This window comes from Lutra lutra, chromosome 17, assembly GCF_902655055.1.
Source record: "Lutra lutra chromosome 17, mLutLut1.2, whole genome shotgun sequence".
Classification (NCBI taxonomy): domain Eukaryota; kingdom Metazoa; phylum Chordata; class Mammalia; order Carnivora; family Mustelidae; genus Lutra; species Lutra lutra.
In genome coordinates, this window is record NC_062294.1 from 35,494,230 (window position 1) to 35,509,512 (window position 15,283).

Consider the following 15,283-nt stretch of genomic DNA (forward strand, 5'->3'; position numbering starts at 1 on the left):
TCCCTTTCCTCTTTGCTCTTTCCTACTCCCATGTTCTTCTCTCAGATGCAACCACTTACAAAACCTTCAGATATTTTTCTGAGGTTTGTTTCCATATTAAAATAAGCATTTACACTGTAATTTCTTCACTAATCATCTTCTCTTGGATTTTTGTTAGCATAGATGAGGATTTGCCATCTTCAAATTATCCCCATCATCTCAGTTTCATTATATCATATTTTTAGTTAAATTAGTAAACTTCATTTACATTTTGACCATGTAGTTTCTGTGCACTTCAGTACCCACCATTTTTTATTTCATTTATGCAGAGTTTTTCCTCCTGAAGTAAATGGTTGATTTTTGAAAATTCAATTGCATAGTTTTCTGTGTTCTTATCTTTAATTTCATGGTACACGTTCCATCGTATTGGCTGAATACCAATTGTACATTTTTGTTTTCCCCTTTGAGTCCTCTACACTTCTACCCCCTCTGGATTCATTCTTTAAGCCTCCTGCAAGGTTAGTATTTGGGGATTTTCCCTTTGTCATTCTTTGTTGGATCCCTCTTTTTTGGATCCTGTGCCATTTTATTCTTAACGTCTTCATTTACTTCACTGGAGTGCATCCTTCAGGAAATTCCTAAGAAACAGTATATGCTTTGTCCTTCCAAGTCCCCAATTTTTTATTACTTTTAATACTTTGATTGGCCTATAGTCTTCTAGTTTCACAGGGTGCTATTTTAAAATACAGTGCTTTTTTTCTCCCTAATCCTTCTAATGTGACTTGTTTTATTTTTACTTTTGGAAGCATTTAGGGTCTCTTCTTTATCCCTTTTGCTCTGATATTTCATGATGATGTGTCTTGGTTTATTTTTCGTTTGTTATACTGGGTATTAGGTGGGCCCCTTCAAAATGGAGGTTTCTAACCTTGGGTACTTTCTGAAATGTTCTTATTTCTTTAGTAATTTTTTTTATTCTCTTTCAGGAATTCTTATCAGTTGGTTACTGGACTACCCTTATACCTTTATTTTATCTGTGTTTTTGTCATTTCATTTTGTTTGCTTTCCAGGAGGTTTTCTCAGTTTTTTAAAGATTTTTATTTATTTATTTGACAGAGAGAGATCACAAGTAGACGGAGAGGCAGGCAGAGAGAGAGAGAGGGAAGCAGGCTCCCTGCCGAGCAGAGAGCCCGATGCGGGACTCGATCCCAGGACCCCGAGATCATGACCTGAGCCGAAGGCAGCGGCTTAACCCACTGAGCCACCCAGGCGCCCTACAGGTTTTCTCAGTTTTACTTGAAGCCTTCTATTGAATTTTTTGTTAGCTGTCTTATTTTTTATCTCCAAGAAGTTTTCTTTGTTCTCTTATTATTCTTTTCTCTTAGCATGCTGTTCCTTTTTTGTTTTATGGACATACTTCCTTATGTCTTCAAGTACAGTTTTGAAGATTCGTTATTCCCCTTATTATTTCTCTTTTCTTCCATTTCCTTATTGCTATTTGTTTTGGCTCTCTTGAATATTCATAGTTTTCTTCAAAAAGTGGAGATATCATACTTAATAGTATGGCACTAACAAGCTGATTGGAAACTTTGCATGGTGCGACTTATCTCCTGTCTTGCCCTGTGGGTATGTTCCTGGATGCCTGGCATCCAAGGAATAGGATAGAGCTGGGGGCAAGGGTCAGATTGTTCCTTCTGTAGACTTACTATTAACATTCTGTTTTTAGCTTAGTCCCAAACCTTACCCTTTGCTTTAAGTTAAATCTGTAATCCCTGGTTAATAAACTGCTTGGTTCTTGTCTTATTGAGAGAGAGGGACAAGGGGCCATCACTCACAATACAGACTTTCAGATAAACCTGTTTTCAGCCTCTTGCATCACTCTTGTCTTTCATAATTTCTGATGACTGCAAATTCTGAGCTTCTCAGCTGTTCTTCTGGGCAAAAACTTTCATTCTTAAGCCTTTTTCTTAAAACGTTTTAGCTTATAGTTTTCTTGTGCTCATAAGTCAGTTAGCATTCCTTCCACTCCCTATCTCCCTTTATGATCTCTTTGTTTTTGAGGGTTATATATTTTTAAAAAACTTTTATTCAGTATCATTTTAGTCGTTTCTTTGAAAGAAGAAAAGAAAAACGGGGCAGATGTCGGGGCGCCTGGGTGTCTCATTTGGTTGGGCGACTACCTACAGCTCAGGTCATGATCCTGGAGTTCTGGGATCTAGTCCCACATCGGGCTCCCAGCTCCACAGGGAGTCTGCTTCTCCCTCTGACTTTCTCCCCTCTCATGTTCTCTCTTACTTTCTCTCTCTCTCTCAAATAAATAAATAAAATCTTCAAAAAAAAAAACAAAACACACATATGTCAATCTCATATCTTTAAATGTTCTACTTCTTATTTTTACAGCCATAAAGAAGCTGTGCATTTGTGGCCATATAACCTGATTAGGTTAAATTCCCAACTAATCCTTTGTCATACATTCCTGTCTCTTCTAGAGTACTTTTTGCCCTCAAATCATGAATATATTTAGACAGGTATTAATGCCCACCTTGTTCAGTATGTGTTACTGAGTATGCTTCTGTATGCACATGCAGATGAAGAGACCTCCACAATTAGATACACTTTGCTACATCATAGCATGGGTGATTGCTATAGCATCGTTTTTAAAAACCAGGTATTTTCATGGAAAAACTTAAAGTATTGTTGGAATTATTTGAGGAAACTAGCATTACCAAAATGATTTTATCAGGATGAAGTTTAGTTTTAGAGGCTGACACAATTTGAATTTCAGCTATTCAGTTTAATTATCAGCTAGTTAGCTAGTTCAGTTTTAGCTTTTAGCTTTAGCTTTTTAATCGCTCCAGACCTCAGTTTTCTAGGCAGTTCAATGAGAATGATAATTCAGGTGATAAAAATTTTCAGTTAATAGCTATTAAGCATTGATGTAATGTATGGGACATAATAGGTAGATGCATTATGATACTATTGTTTCTCTTCTCTCCTGTTAACCTTGCTTAACCTTTTCAGTATTTTTCTCATTTTCACCCTAAATAAAATCTGTTATATATATTTTTAGATTCTTGATGCCATTTACAAAGTAATTATCTCTAGTCTATTGGAAAACTTGCTATCTTGCTATTTGCTCTAAGTGGAATTAAATAAAGATTGAGTTTAAGGCTTGTTTTTTGGTTGGGTCATTCAAATGTTATAAGAAGACATGTTTTAAGTTCTCAAGGTTAATATAAATAATTTCAGAATTATTTCATTATTAAAATATAAAATTAGGCATGTATGTTTTGATAGCATATTGCCAGGTTTGATAAAAAGAACTTATTTACCATTGTGAATCTTGAATATTTTTCAAAAATAAAATGATTAATCTTCACATCTGCATTAAAATAAAAAATTAAATATTTTACAAATAATAAACTTTTAACCAATAAAATGACAGTGATACCCCTTATTGCCTTAACAGTTGATTATGAGCCTCCATTTCTTATAAACCAGCCAAATGCATTGGTGTCCTTGCAAAAGAACAAAGTAAAAGGACTATACTAGCTAGTGTAAGAACATAAAACTGTGCTTTCTTTTGAAATATTTCAGATTTGTCTCTGCAGTCATCCTGAATTATTTTGTAGATCAAAGAGGCCTAAATATATGAAGGATGATAAGAAATTTAAAAAGAATGAAATGAGAATCAGTTCTGTGATTTTAAAGTTTACATTGAAAGTATCTATGTGTAGTACAAATATAAAGGTGTCCTTTTCCATTATAGCTTGACTCAATACCTTAAAATGTTTGTTTCTTTTAGGAATCACAGTGCACTGATAACGAGTGTAGTCCCTGGGGATTATGATGGAGATTCACAAATGGATGTCCTTCTGACATATCTTCCCAAAAATCATGCCAGCAGTGAATTGGGAGCTGTTATCTTCTGGGGACAAAATCAAACATTAGGTGAATTTGTTTTTTAAGAGTTTTGAATGTTTATCACTGGATATTAAAGGAAAAATATGCCCATTATTCCTAGGTAAATATAACAAAATACTGTTCTGAAATCAGTTCAGTAATGAATTTCTTAAGAGTCTGTAAAAAAATTCTGATTTTTATTTTTCAGTCAGGGGCTAATCTGAAATCAGTTCTAGAAAACAGATTCCACTCTTGCTATCTTAGGAGAGAGTGATTTATTAAAGGGTTTAAGGCCTATAGAATCATTGGGATAGCTAAAGAACAGACCCTGGGTTGAACTTTCAGGAACAATCCCCAGAGCCATCAAGGAAGGCTTTTTACTATCAGAACACTTTCAGTTGCACAGCAGCTGCTAGAATGACACTGTCTGCTCTGACCCTCACCAGCCAGATAGATGCTCTGCACCCTGCCTCTTGATACTCACAAATGCAGTGATCAAACACTGAAGTGGAACTACTGCCTTCCAAAATTCAGTGTATCTGATTGTCAAGGCTCACATTTTATTCAGAATTTCAGATGCAGGGATATGTGAGAAATGCTAGTTTGGGTTTCTGGTCTCCCCATTACAGGAAAACACAAAAAGGTTGGAGTGGAGTTTGAGAGTCTCCCCCAAAACCTTCAAGACTTACCTGAAAAGCCAATTAGTTATACCTAAATAGGTAACTTTGTTCATGGAGCCAGACTTCTCAAGGCAGTGTGGAAGGGATACAGTTGTGTTTTCTGTAACATTTGAGAAGATAAGTAGTAGTCTCAATACTTCAAATTCATTGTCAGTAAATATCTAAAGAAACAGCACTATGAAGAAGCATTTCATGTATGTAAGCTTGGACATTTTAGAGTCAAGTAGTTTTGTGCATATTGTCAATTGTTCCAGTGCAAAATTGTATTTAAAGAAGACTCACCTAAGAGGTTTTGATTGAAGCCTCTAAAGAAAGTTATTGTAATGATGGTCTTAAATATAGAATGAACCCCAGTATTTTGTCTTTACAAATTTGGTGTCCATTTAAGTTAGATTTATAGTTTCTTGTTAATAGTAGTAGTTGAAATTAATTGTAGATGAATTTTGAAAAGAATAGATATTTTACCCCAAGTGTAGATATCAAATATAATATAAAGTACCTGCCAATTTATATATTTTCTTTCTACGCAGATCCTAATAATATGACTGTACTCAATAGGACTTTTCAAGATGAACCACTAATTATGGAGTAAGTATGTGCTTGCTTCCCTTTGAATGATTTTAAATTTAAAAACATAAAATTTCTCACATAAGAGACCACTTTGCAAAGTAGCATTGACACTAAATTTACTCCCCCTTTGAAACTGATAGTCTTACACTCTTGACTGTATGATATTTACTTGCCATGATGGAGAAAAGAAAAAAAATGAAATTCAAGGGACGCTTGGATGGCTCTGTGGGTTAAAGCTTCTGCCTTCAGCTCAGGTCATGATCCCAGAGTCCTGGGATCAAGCCCGGATCGGGTTCTCTGCTCAGCAGGGAGCCGGCTTTCCCCCACTCTCTTTCTCTGCCTGCCTCTCTGCTTACTTGTTATCTCTGTCTGTCAAATAAATAAATATCCTTTTTTAAAAAAAAGAAATTCAGTATTTTAGAAAGAGGAAGAAATTTGTCTTTTTGTTTCAGTAGCTTTCAATGCATCCATTATGGATCTATGTTGACTGTAGCCATGTCATTACTCAAAGAATTAAGGTAACTATTTCAGGGTAGCACTTGATTGACAAATATGAATGGTATGGGCTTTTCGCCAGAAATTTAGAAAAATGTCTATATTAAGGAGACACTTACCTTTTTTTTTTTTTTTAAATTTTATTTTTTATAAACATATATTTTTATCCCCAGGGGTACAGGACTGCGAATCGCCAGGTTTACACACTTCACAGCACTCACCATAGCACATACCCTCCCCAATATCCATAACCCCACCTCCCTCTCCCAACCCCCCTCCCCGCATCAACCCTCAGTTTGTTTTGTGAGATTAAGAGTCACTTATGGTTTGTCTTCCTCCCAATCCCATCTTGTTTCATTTACTCTTCTCCTACCCCCTTAAGCCCCCATGTTGCATCTCCTCTCCCTCATATCAGGGAGATCATATGATAGTGGTCTTTCTCCGATTGACTTATTTCGCTAAGCATGATACCCTCTAGTTCCATCCACGTCGTCGCAAATGGCAAGATTTCATTTCTTTTGATGGCTGCATAGTATTCCATTGTGTATATATACCACCTCTTCTTTATCCATTCGTCTGTTGATGGACATCTAGGTTCTTTCCATAGTTTGGCTATTGTAGACATTGCTGCTATAAACATTCGGGTGCACGTGCCCCTTCGGATCACTACGTTTATATCTTTAGGGTAAATACCCAGCAGTGCAATTGCAGGGTCATAGGGTAGTTCTATTTTCAACATTTTGAGGAACCTCTATGCTGTTTTCCAGAGTGGTTGCACCAGCTTGCATTCCCACCAACAGTGTAGGAGGGTTCCCCTTTCTCCGCATCCTCGCCAGCATCTGTCATTTCCTGACTTGTTAATTTTAGCCATTCTGACTGGTGTGAGGTGATATCTCAGGGTGGTTTTGATTTGTATTTCCCTGATGCCGAGTGATATGGAGCACTTTTTCACGTGTCTGTTGGCCATCTGGATGTTTTCTTTGCAGAAATGTCTGTTCATGTACTCTGCCCATTTCTTCTTTTTTTTTTTTTTTTAAAGATTTTATTTATTTATTTGACAGAGAGAGATCACAAGTAGATGGAGAGGCAGGCAGAGAGAGAGAGAGGGAAGCAGGCTTCTCACTGAGCAGAGAGCCCGATGCGGGACTCGATCCCAGGACCCTGAGATCATGACCTGAGCCGAAGGCAGCAGCTTAACCCACTGAGCCACCCAGGCGCCCCCCTCTGCCCATTTCTTGATTGGATTATTTGTTCTTTGGGTGTTGAGTTTGGTAAGTTCTTTATAGATTTTGGACACTACCCCTTTATCTGATATGTCATTTGCAAATATCTTCTCCCATTCTGTCAGTTGTCTTTTGGTTTTGTTCACTGTTTCCTTTGCTGTGCAAAAGCTTTTGATCTTGATAGAATCCCAATAGTTCATTTTTGCCCTTGCTTCCCTTGCCTTTGGTGATGTTCCTAGGAAGATGTTGCTGCGGCTGACGTCGAAGAGGTTGCTGCCTGTGTTCTCCTCAAGGATTTTAATGGATTCCTTTCTCACATTGAGGTCCTTCATCCATTTTGAGTCTATATTTGTGTGTGGTGTAAGGAAATGATCCAATTTCATTTTTCTGCATGTGGCTGTCCAATTTTCCCAACACCATTTATTGAAGAGGCTGTCTTTTTTCCATTGGACATTCTTTCCTGCTTTGTCGAAGATGAGTTGACCATAGAGTTGAGGGTCCATTTCTGGGCTCTCTATTCTGTTCCATTGATCTATGTGTCTGTTTTTGTGCCAGTACCATGCTGTCTTGATGATGACAGCTTTGTAATAGAGCTTGAAGTCCGGAATTGTGATGCCACCAACTTTGGCTTTCTTTTTCAATATTCCTTTGGCTATTCGAGGTCTTTTCTGGTTCCATATAAATTTTAGGATTCTTTGTTCCATTTCTTTGAAAAAAATGGATGGTACTTTGATAGGAATTGCATTAAATGTGTAGATTGCTTTAGGTAGCATAGACATTTTCACAATATTTATTCTTCCAATCCAGGAGCATGGAACATTTTTCCATTTCTTTGTGTCTTCCTCAATTTCTTTCATGTGTACTTTATAGTTTTCTGAGTATAGATTCTTAGTCTCTTTGGTTAGGTTTATTCCTAGATATCTTATAGTTTTGGGTGCAATTGTAAATGGGATGGACTCCTTAATTTCTCTTTCTTCTGTCTTGTTGTTGGTGTAGAGAAATGCAACTGATTTCTGTGCATTGATTTTATATCCTGACACTTGACTGAATTCCTGTATAAGTTCTAGCAGTTTTGGAGTGGAGTCTTTTGGGTTTTCCAAATATAGTATCATATCATCTGCAAAGAGTGATAGTTTGACTTCTTCTTTGCCGATTTGGATGCCTTTAATTTCCTTTTGTTGTCTGATTGCTGAGGCTAGGACTTCTAGTACTATGTTGAATAGCAGTGGTGATAACGGACATCCCTGCCGTGTTCCTGACCTTAGCGGAAAAGCTTTCAGTTTTTCTCCATTGAGAATGATATTTGCGGTGGGTTTTTCATAGATGGCTTTGATAATATTGAGGTATGTGCCGTCTATCCCTACACTTTGAAGAGTTTTGATCAGGAAGGGATGCTGTACTTTGTCAAATGCTTTTTCAGCATCTATGGAGATTATCATATGATTCTTGTTCTTTCTTTTATTAATGTGTTGTATCACATTGATTGATTTGCGGATGTTGAACCAGCCTTGCAGCCCTGGAATAAATCCCACTTGGTCGTGGTGAATAATCCTTTTAATGTACTGTTGAATCCTATTGGCTAGTATTTTGGTGAGAATTTTTGCATCTGTGTTCATCAAGGATATTGGTCTGTAGTTCTCTTTTTTGATGGGATCCTTGTCTGGTTTTGGGATCAGGGTGATACTGGCCTCATAAAATGAGTTTGGAAGTTTTCCTTCTATTTCTATTTTTTGGAACAGTTTCAGGAGAATAGGAATTAGTTCTTCTTTAAATGTTTGGTAGAATTCCCCCGGGAAGCCGTCTGGCCCTGGGCTTTTGTTTGTTTGGAGATTTTTGATGACTGTTTCAATCTCCTTACTGGTTATGGGTCTGTTCAGGCTTTCTATTTCTTCCTGGTTCAGTTGTGGTAGTTTATATGTCTCTAGGAATGCATCCATTTCTTCCAGATTGTCAAATTTGTTGGCGTAGAGTTGCTCATAGTATGTTCTTATAATTGTCTGTATTTCTTTGGTGTTCGTTGTGATCTCTCCTCTTTCATTCATGATTTTATTGATTTGGGTCCTTTCTCTTTTCTTTTTGATAAGTCTGGCCAGGGGTTTATCAATCTTATTAATTCTTTCAAAGAACCAGCTCCTAGTTTCGTTGATTTGTTCTATTGTTTTTTTGGTTTCTATTTCATTGATTTCTGCTCTGATCTTTATGATTTCTCTTCTCCTGCTGGGTTTAGGGTTTCTTTCTTGTTCTTTCTCCAGCTCCTTTAGGTGTAGGGTTAGGTTGTGTACCTGAGACCTTTCTTGTTTCTTGAGAAAGGCTTGTACCGCTATATATTTTCCTCTCAGGACTGCCTTTGTTGTGTCCCACAGATTCTGAACCGTTGTGTTTTCATTATCATTTGTTTCCATAAATTTTTTCAATTCTTTAATTTCCTGGTTGACCCATTCATTCTTTAGAAGGATGCTGTTTAGTCTCCATGTATTTGGGTTCTTTCCAAATTTCCTCTTGTTATTGAGTTCTAGCTTTAGAGCATTGTGGTCTGAAAATATGCAGGGAATGATCCCAATCTTTTGATACCGGTTGAGACTTGATTTAGGACCAAGAATGTGATCTATTCTGGAGAATGTTCCATGTGCACTAGAGAAGAATGTGTATTCTGTTGCTTTGGGATGAAATGTTCTGAATATATCTGTGGTGTCCATCTGGTCCAGTGTGTCATTTAAGGCCTTGATTTCCTTGTTGATCTTTTGCTTGGATGATCTGTCCATTTCAGTGAGGGGAGTGTTAAAATCCGCTACTATTATTGTATTCTTGTCGATGTGTTTCTTTGATTTTGTTATTAATTGGTTTATATAGTTGGCTGCTCCCACATTAGGGGCATAGATATTTAAAATTGTTAGATCTTCTTGTTGGACAGTTCCTTTGAGTATGATATAGTGTCCTTCCTCATCTCTTATTATAGTCTTTGGCTTAAAATCTAATTGATCTGATATAAGGATTGCCACTCCTGCTTTCTTCTGATGTCCATTAGCATGGTAAATTCTTTTCCACCCCCTCACTTTAAACCTGGAGGTGTCTTCGGGTTTAAGATGAGTTTCTTGTAGGCAACATATAGATGGGTTTTGTTTTTTTTATCCATTCTGATACCCTGTGTCTTTTGATTAGGGCATTTAGCCCATTCACATTCAGGGTAAGTATTGAGAGATATGAATTTAGTGCCATCGTATTGCCTGTAAGGTGACTGTTATTGTATATTGTCTCTGTTTCTGATCTACTACTTTGAGGGTCTCTCTTTGCTTAGAGGACCCCTTTCAATATTTCCTGTAGAGCTGGTTTGGTATTTGCAAATTCTTTCAGTTTTTGTTTGTCCTGGAAGCTTTTAATCTCTCCTTCTATTTTCAATGATAGCCTAGCTGGATATAGTATTCTTGGCTGCATGTTTTTCTCATTTAGTACTCTGAATATATCATGCCAGCTCTTTCTGGCCTGCCAGGTCTCTGTGGATAAGTCTGCTGCCAATCTAATATTTTTACCATTGTACGTTACAGACTTCTTTTCCCGGGCTGCTTTCAGGATCTTTTCTTTGTCACTAAGACTTGTAAATTTTACTATTAGGTGACGGGGTGTGGACCTATTCTTATTGATTTTGAGGGGGGTTCTCTGAACCTCCTGGATTTTGATGCTTGTTCCCTTTGCCATATTGGGGAAATTCTCTCCAATAATTCTCTCCAACATACCTTCTGCTCCCCTCTCTGTTTCCTCTTCTTCCGGAATCCCAATTATTCTAATGTTGTTTTGTCTTATGGTGTCACTTATCTCTCGAATTCTCCCCTCGTGGTCCAGTAGCTGTTTGTCCCTCTTTTGCTCAGCTTCTTTATTCTCTGTCATTTGGTCTTCTTCTTCTTTTTTTTTTTTTTTAAAGATTTTATTTATTTATTTGACAGAGAGAGATCACAAGTAGACGGAGAGGCAGGCAGAGAGAGAGAGAGAGGGAAGCAGGCTCCCTGCTGAGCAGAGAGCCCGATGCGGGACTCGATCCCAGGACCCCGAGATCATGACCTGAGCCGAAGGCAGCGGCTTAACCCACTGAGCCACCCAGGCGCCCCTCATTTGGTCTTCTATATCGCTAATTCTTTCTTCTGCCTCATTTATCCTAGCAGTGAGAGCCTCCATTTTTTATTGCACCTCATTAATAGCTTTTTTTATTTCAACTTGGTTCGATTTTAGTTCTTTTATTTCTCCAGAAAGGGCTTTTATATCTCCCGAGAGGGTTGCTTTAATATCTTCCATGCCTTTTTCAAGCCCGGCTAGAACCTTGAGAATCATCATTCTAAACTCTATATCTGATATTACCAATGTCTGTATTGATTAGGTCCCTAGCCTTTGGTACTGCTTCTTGTTCTTTTTTTTGTTGTGAATTTTTCCGCCCTGTCATTTTGTCCAGATAAGAGTATATGAAGGAGCAAGTAAAATACTAAAAGTGTGGCAACAACCCCAGGAAAATATGCTTTAGCCAAATCAGAAGAGATCCCAAATCGTGAGGGGGGAGAAAGGGGACAAAAAGGGGTTAAGAAAAAAAAAAAAAAAAGAAACTATTAAAAAAAGAAAGCCGATAAAAAATATAAAAAGGAAAAAATATATATATATATATATTAGATAAAGTATTTAAAAAACGTTAAAAAGAAAACAGTAAAAGTTAAAAAAATTTAGCAGAAGAAGAGAAAAAAAATTGAAAAAGAAAAAAAAATTAAATTAACTGCAAGGCTAAAGAATCATGGGGAGAAAGCCATGAGTTCCGTGCTTTGCTTTCTTCTCCTCTGGAATTCTACCGCTCTCCTTGGTATTGAAACTGCACTCCTTGGTAGGTGAACTGGGTCCTGGCAGGGTTTCTCGTTGATCTTCTGGGGGAGGGGCCTGTTGTAGTGATTCTCAAGCGTCTTTGCCCCAGGCGGAGTTGCACCGCCCTTACCCGGGCCACGCTGAGTAATCTGCTCGGGTTTGCTGGGTTTGCTTTCGGGAGCTTTTGTTCCCTGAGCGCTTTCCGTAGAGTTCTGGAAGACTGGAATGAAGATGGAGGCCTCCCGGTCTCCGGCCCGGAGGAGCCGAGAGCCCGGGGCCCCACTCCTCAGTGCGCCCTCAGAGAACAGCGCCCAATGACTCCCGTCACCCTGGCCTCCGGCCACGCTCCGAGCTGACCGTGCCTGCGACCGGCTCAAGGTAACCCCAAGCTGAGAGTCACTCCTCGGCTCTGTCTCTGTAGCCGGCTTCCCCGTTCTAATACCGGTAAGCTCTGCGACACTCAGACACCCCCGATCCTTCTGTGACCCTGTGGGACCTGAGGCCGCGCTGACCCCACCTGGGCTTCACTCCGGTTACCTCTGGAGTGATGTCCCTCAGCGGAACAGACTTTTAAAAGTCCTGATTTTGTGCTCCGCTGCTCCGCTGCTGGCCGGGAGCCGGCCCCTCCCCCCGCCATCTATCTTCCCGTCGCTTTGGATTCACTTCTCCACCAGTCCTACCTTTCAGATAGTGGTTGATTTTCTGTTTCTAGAATTGCTGTTCTTCTTCTCTTCAATCTCCCGTTGGATTTGTAGGTGTTTGCAATCTTTAGATAAGCTATTTAGCTGATCTCCCGCTACCTGAAGTAGTCTCAGCCTGCTACTTCTCCACCATCTTGACTCCCGACACTTACCTTTTTTTAAAGCTCTTCTTTAGTGTTATCATTTATTTCTCAAATACATACATATACTAGATTAAGTGTAATCCAAATTCCTGTCAGGGCTTTTGGTAATGATACAGAGATCATTTGGGGAGCTAAAGCGGTATACAGCCACTTTCTTGTTTCCATTGCTGCCTTTCATTCAGTTATTAAAATAGTAATCATATATCAGTAGGTCAGTGGCCATTTGAAGTCTGATCTATAAATCCATGGATTGATCATCTTAAAGGCCCTCGGCTTGATAGCTTTCATAGTTGTGTATTTTTTCATTCTTGTTGCAGTACTTAATGAACAGTATGAATGTTTAAACCAGCAGGGGATTACTTTTGTGGGCTTTTTCTCCTAAGCCTGTCTAACTACATTGGTTGGGTCTGAAATACGTGTTGTCTTCTTACCACTCAGGGATAGGCGAAGTTATGCAGAAACTATAGACAGCCCTAAAATTTCACAACAAAAGTTCATTTCTTGCTTACACTGCCTGTCCAGTGTGGGTCTGTAGTAGGCTCAACTCTGTGCCATCAGTCAGGTGCCAGAGGCCCCATCATCTTTGGGGCCAGACCACATGAAACACATGGTCTTCTCATTGCCACTGCAAGCTGAAAGCAGGCTGGATGGTCCAGTAATAAATAATAAACGCTTTTGCCTAGAATTAACACGTCTTACGCTTCTGCTAACATTTTATTGACTACAGCAGAAACTGGTGAGCATTGCGATGTCAACCACACCTCCCAAAGGTTATTTTCCTTTTAAAGCTAGAACATGAGAATTTTATGAAAGAGCTGCTTAATGTTTTTAATGTTTTCTTTTCAGCTTCAATGGTGATTTAATTCCTGATGTATTTGGTATTACAAATGAATCCAGTCAGCCACAGATACTATTGGGAGGGTGAGTAAATATGATTATAACCATGTCATTAATTGTACTTATTGCTGCTACGGGATCTGTGTGCCTATGTGAACTGATTGCATTAACCATTAGGAGAAAACTCACCTTACTGGAAATCCTTGCTCCTAAAGACTTTTAAAAGGGCATTTGGTCATCAAATAGGCTTTCTTAAACAGTTTGGGATTTGTTCTGCAACTGCTCTCTAGGTGGAACTGGCTTAATCCATTTATCTTCTTGGAAATTAAAGATATAAACTTACAGTTCCCCACTTGAATATTGGTTCATTAGATGTTTTTTAAGAAAACTTTAATTAAAAAGATGCCTGCAGTCTTGATTGAATTCTCTACCTTAGTCATGTTTGCTCGGAGACTTTTACTGATAAGCCTGTTCCTTCTCCATTTTATTTGTTCAATGAGCAATCAATATTTGCCTGAGAATGTAAACACTCCTTCTCTGCACTCTGGAAACTTTGTGTTCTTTATCTTTGACAAATATGTGTGCTAGGAGTCTCTTACTACTCATGCGTGCCACTCTTTCAAAAAAACTTTGGAATCTTGGAATTCAAAGATATAATTCCTCTACACTTAAATAGAACTGGCCTCCTAACTTTTATAGCAAGTTACTTTTCATGAGATGCCTTTAGCTTGGTTAATTTTTTCTTTGTCTGATAAGACAGAAATTTAGTTCAGAAATACAGAACATGGGGCACCTGGGTGGTTCAGTCAATTAAGTGTCCGACTCTTGATTTCAGCTTAGGTCATGATCTCATGAGTACTGGGATAGAGACCCACATCAGGCTCCACCATCAGTGGTGAGTCTGCTGAAGAGTCTCCCTCTGCTCCTCCCCCCATTTGCACACACATGTGTGCATCCATGCGAGCTCTCTTTCTCTCTTGCTCTCTCTCAAATAATAAATCTTTGGGGAAAAAAAACGTACAGAATGCATTTACTTGTTTGACTTTCCAGCAAGTGCAGTGAATTACCTTTATTAATAATCTGTCTTCCCCAGGTGTTTGAAAATCTAATGAATTTCTTTCCTGTGTTTTGGAAAAGTCATATATTTTTATATTTACCTTTTGAAATGTGATTCACAGCCCATAGATGAGTAAATTGTCAAAATTTAAGGTATTATGAGAAGAAACTGTCACATTTCCTGTCACTTTTTCTGAGGGTTTTCAATAAGGAATATGGGTATTTTAATGCTAGTGGTAGTGATCTTTGAGGGACTTACTGTGAATCTTGAATGACAAACATAGTTTTTCTCCCCAGTATTTGAAAAATATCTGAAATAGAGACCTGCATTTGAGACCAATTGGTTGGAGATCTTGCTTTGCCCTTGTGGCCCTGCCTAGGCAGAACTGAGTGTGGGTGGGATTGGAGGAAGGCACAGGTCACTCCTGCCACTGCCAGTCCTGCTTGTTTGCTTTGAGTTGGGACTATTCAGGAAACTGTCTTTTTGTTTCCTCTCTTTAATGGCATACATGGTGGGGGAGGGCGCTGGCTGTCTCATTTGGAAGAGCATGCAACTCTTGATCTTGGGATCATTAGTTCAAGCCCCCAGGTTAGGTGTAGAGATTACTTAAATTAATAAAAACTCGGGGCACCTCGTCCCTCAGTCAGCTGAGCCTCTGACTCTTGGTTTTGGCTCAGGTCATGATCTCAGGGTCATGAGGTCTGGCTCCGTGCTCACCAAGAATTTGGCTTGAGAGTCTCTCTCTGCCTCTCCCTCTGGCCTTCCCCCTGCCACGCTCATCTGTGCACACTCTCTCTTTCTCAAATAAATATATAAATCTTTAAAAATAAAAACTTAAAAATAAATAAATAAATAAAGGCATACA

General features: G+C 38.7%; 1 protein-coding gene across 1 annotated transcript in view; it reads left to right on the forward strand.

Annotated features, from left to right (window-relative positions):
• The window catches only part of ITFG1 (integrin alpha FG-GAP repeat containing 1), a 311,563-nt gene that overhangs the window by 4,080 nt on the left and 292,200 nt on the right, over window positions 1–15,283 (forward strand). Inside the window, exons 3-5 of the mRNA XM_047712521.1 lie at window positions 3,782–3,927; window positions 5,090–5,147; window positions 13,371–13,445. Coding sequence (XP_047568477.1) covers window positions 3,782–3,927; window positions 5,090–5,147; window positions 13,371–13,445 — 279 coding nt within the window. The remainder of the gene's footprint in view (window positions 1–3,781; window positions 3,928–5,089; window positions 5,148–13,370; window positions 13,446–15,283) is intronic.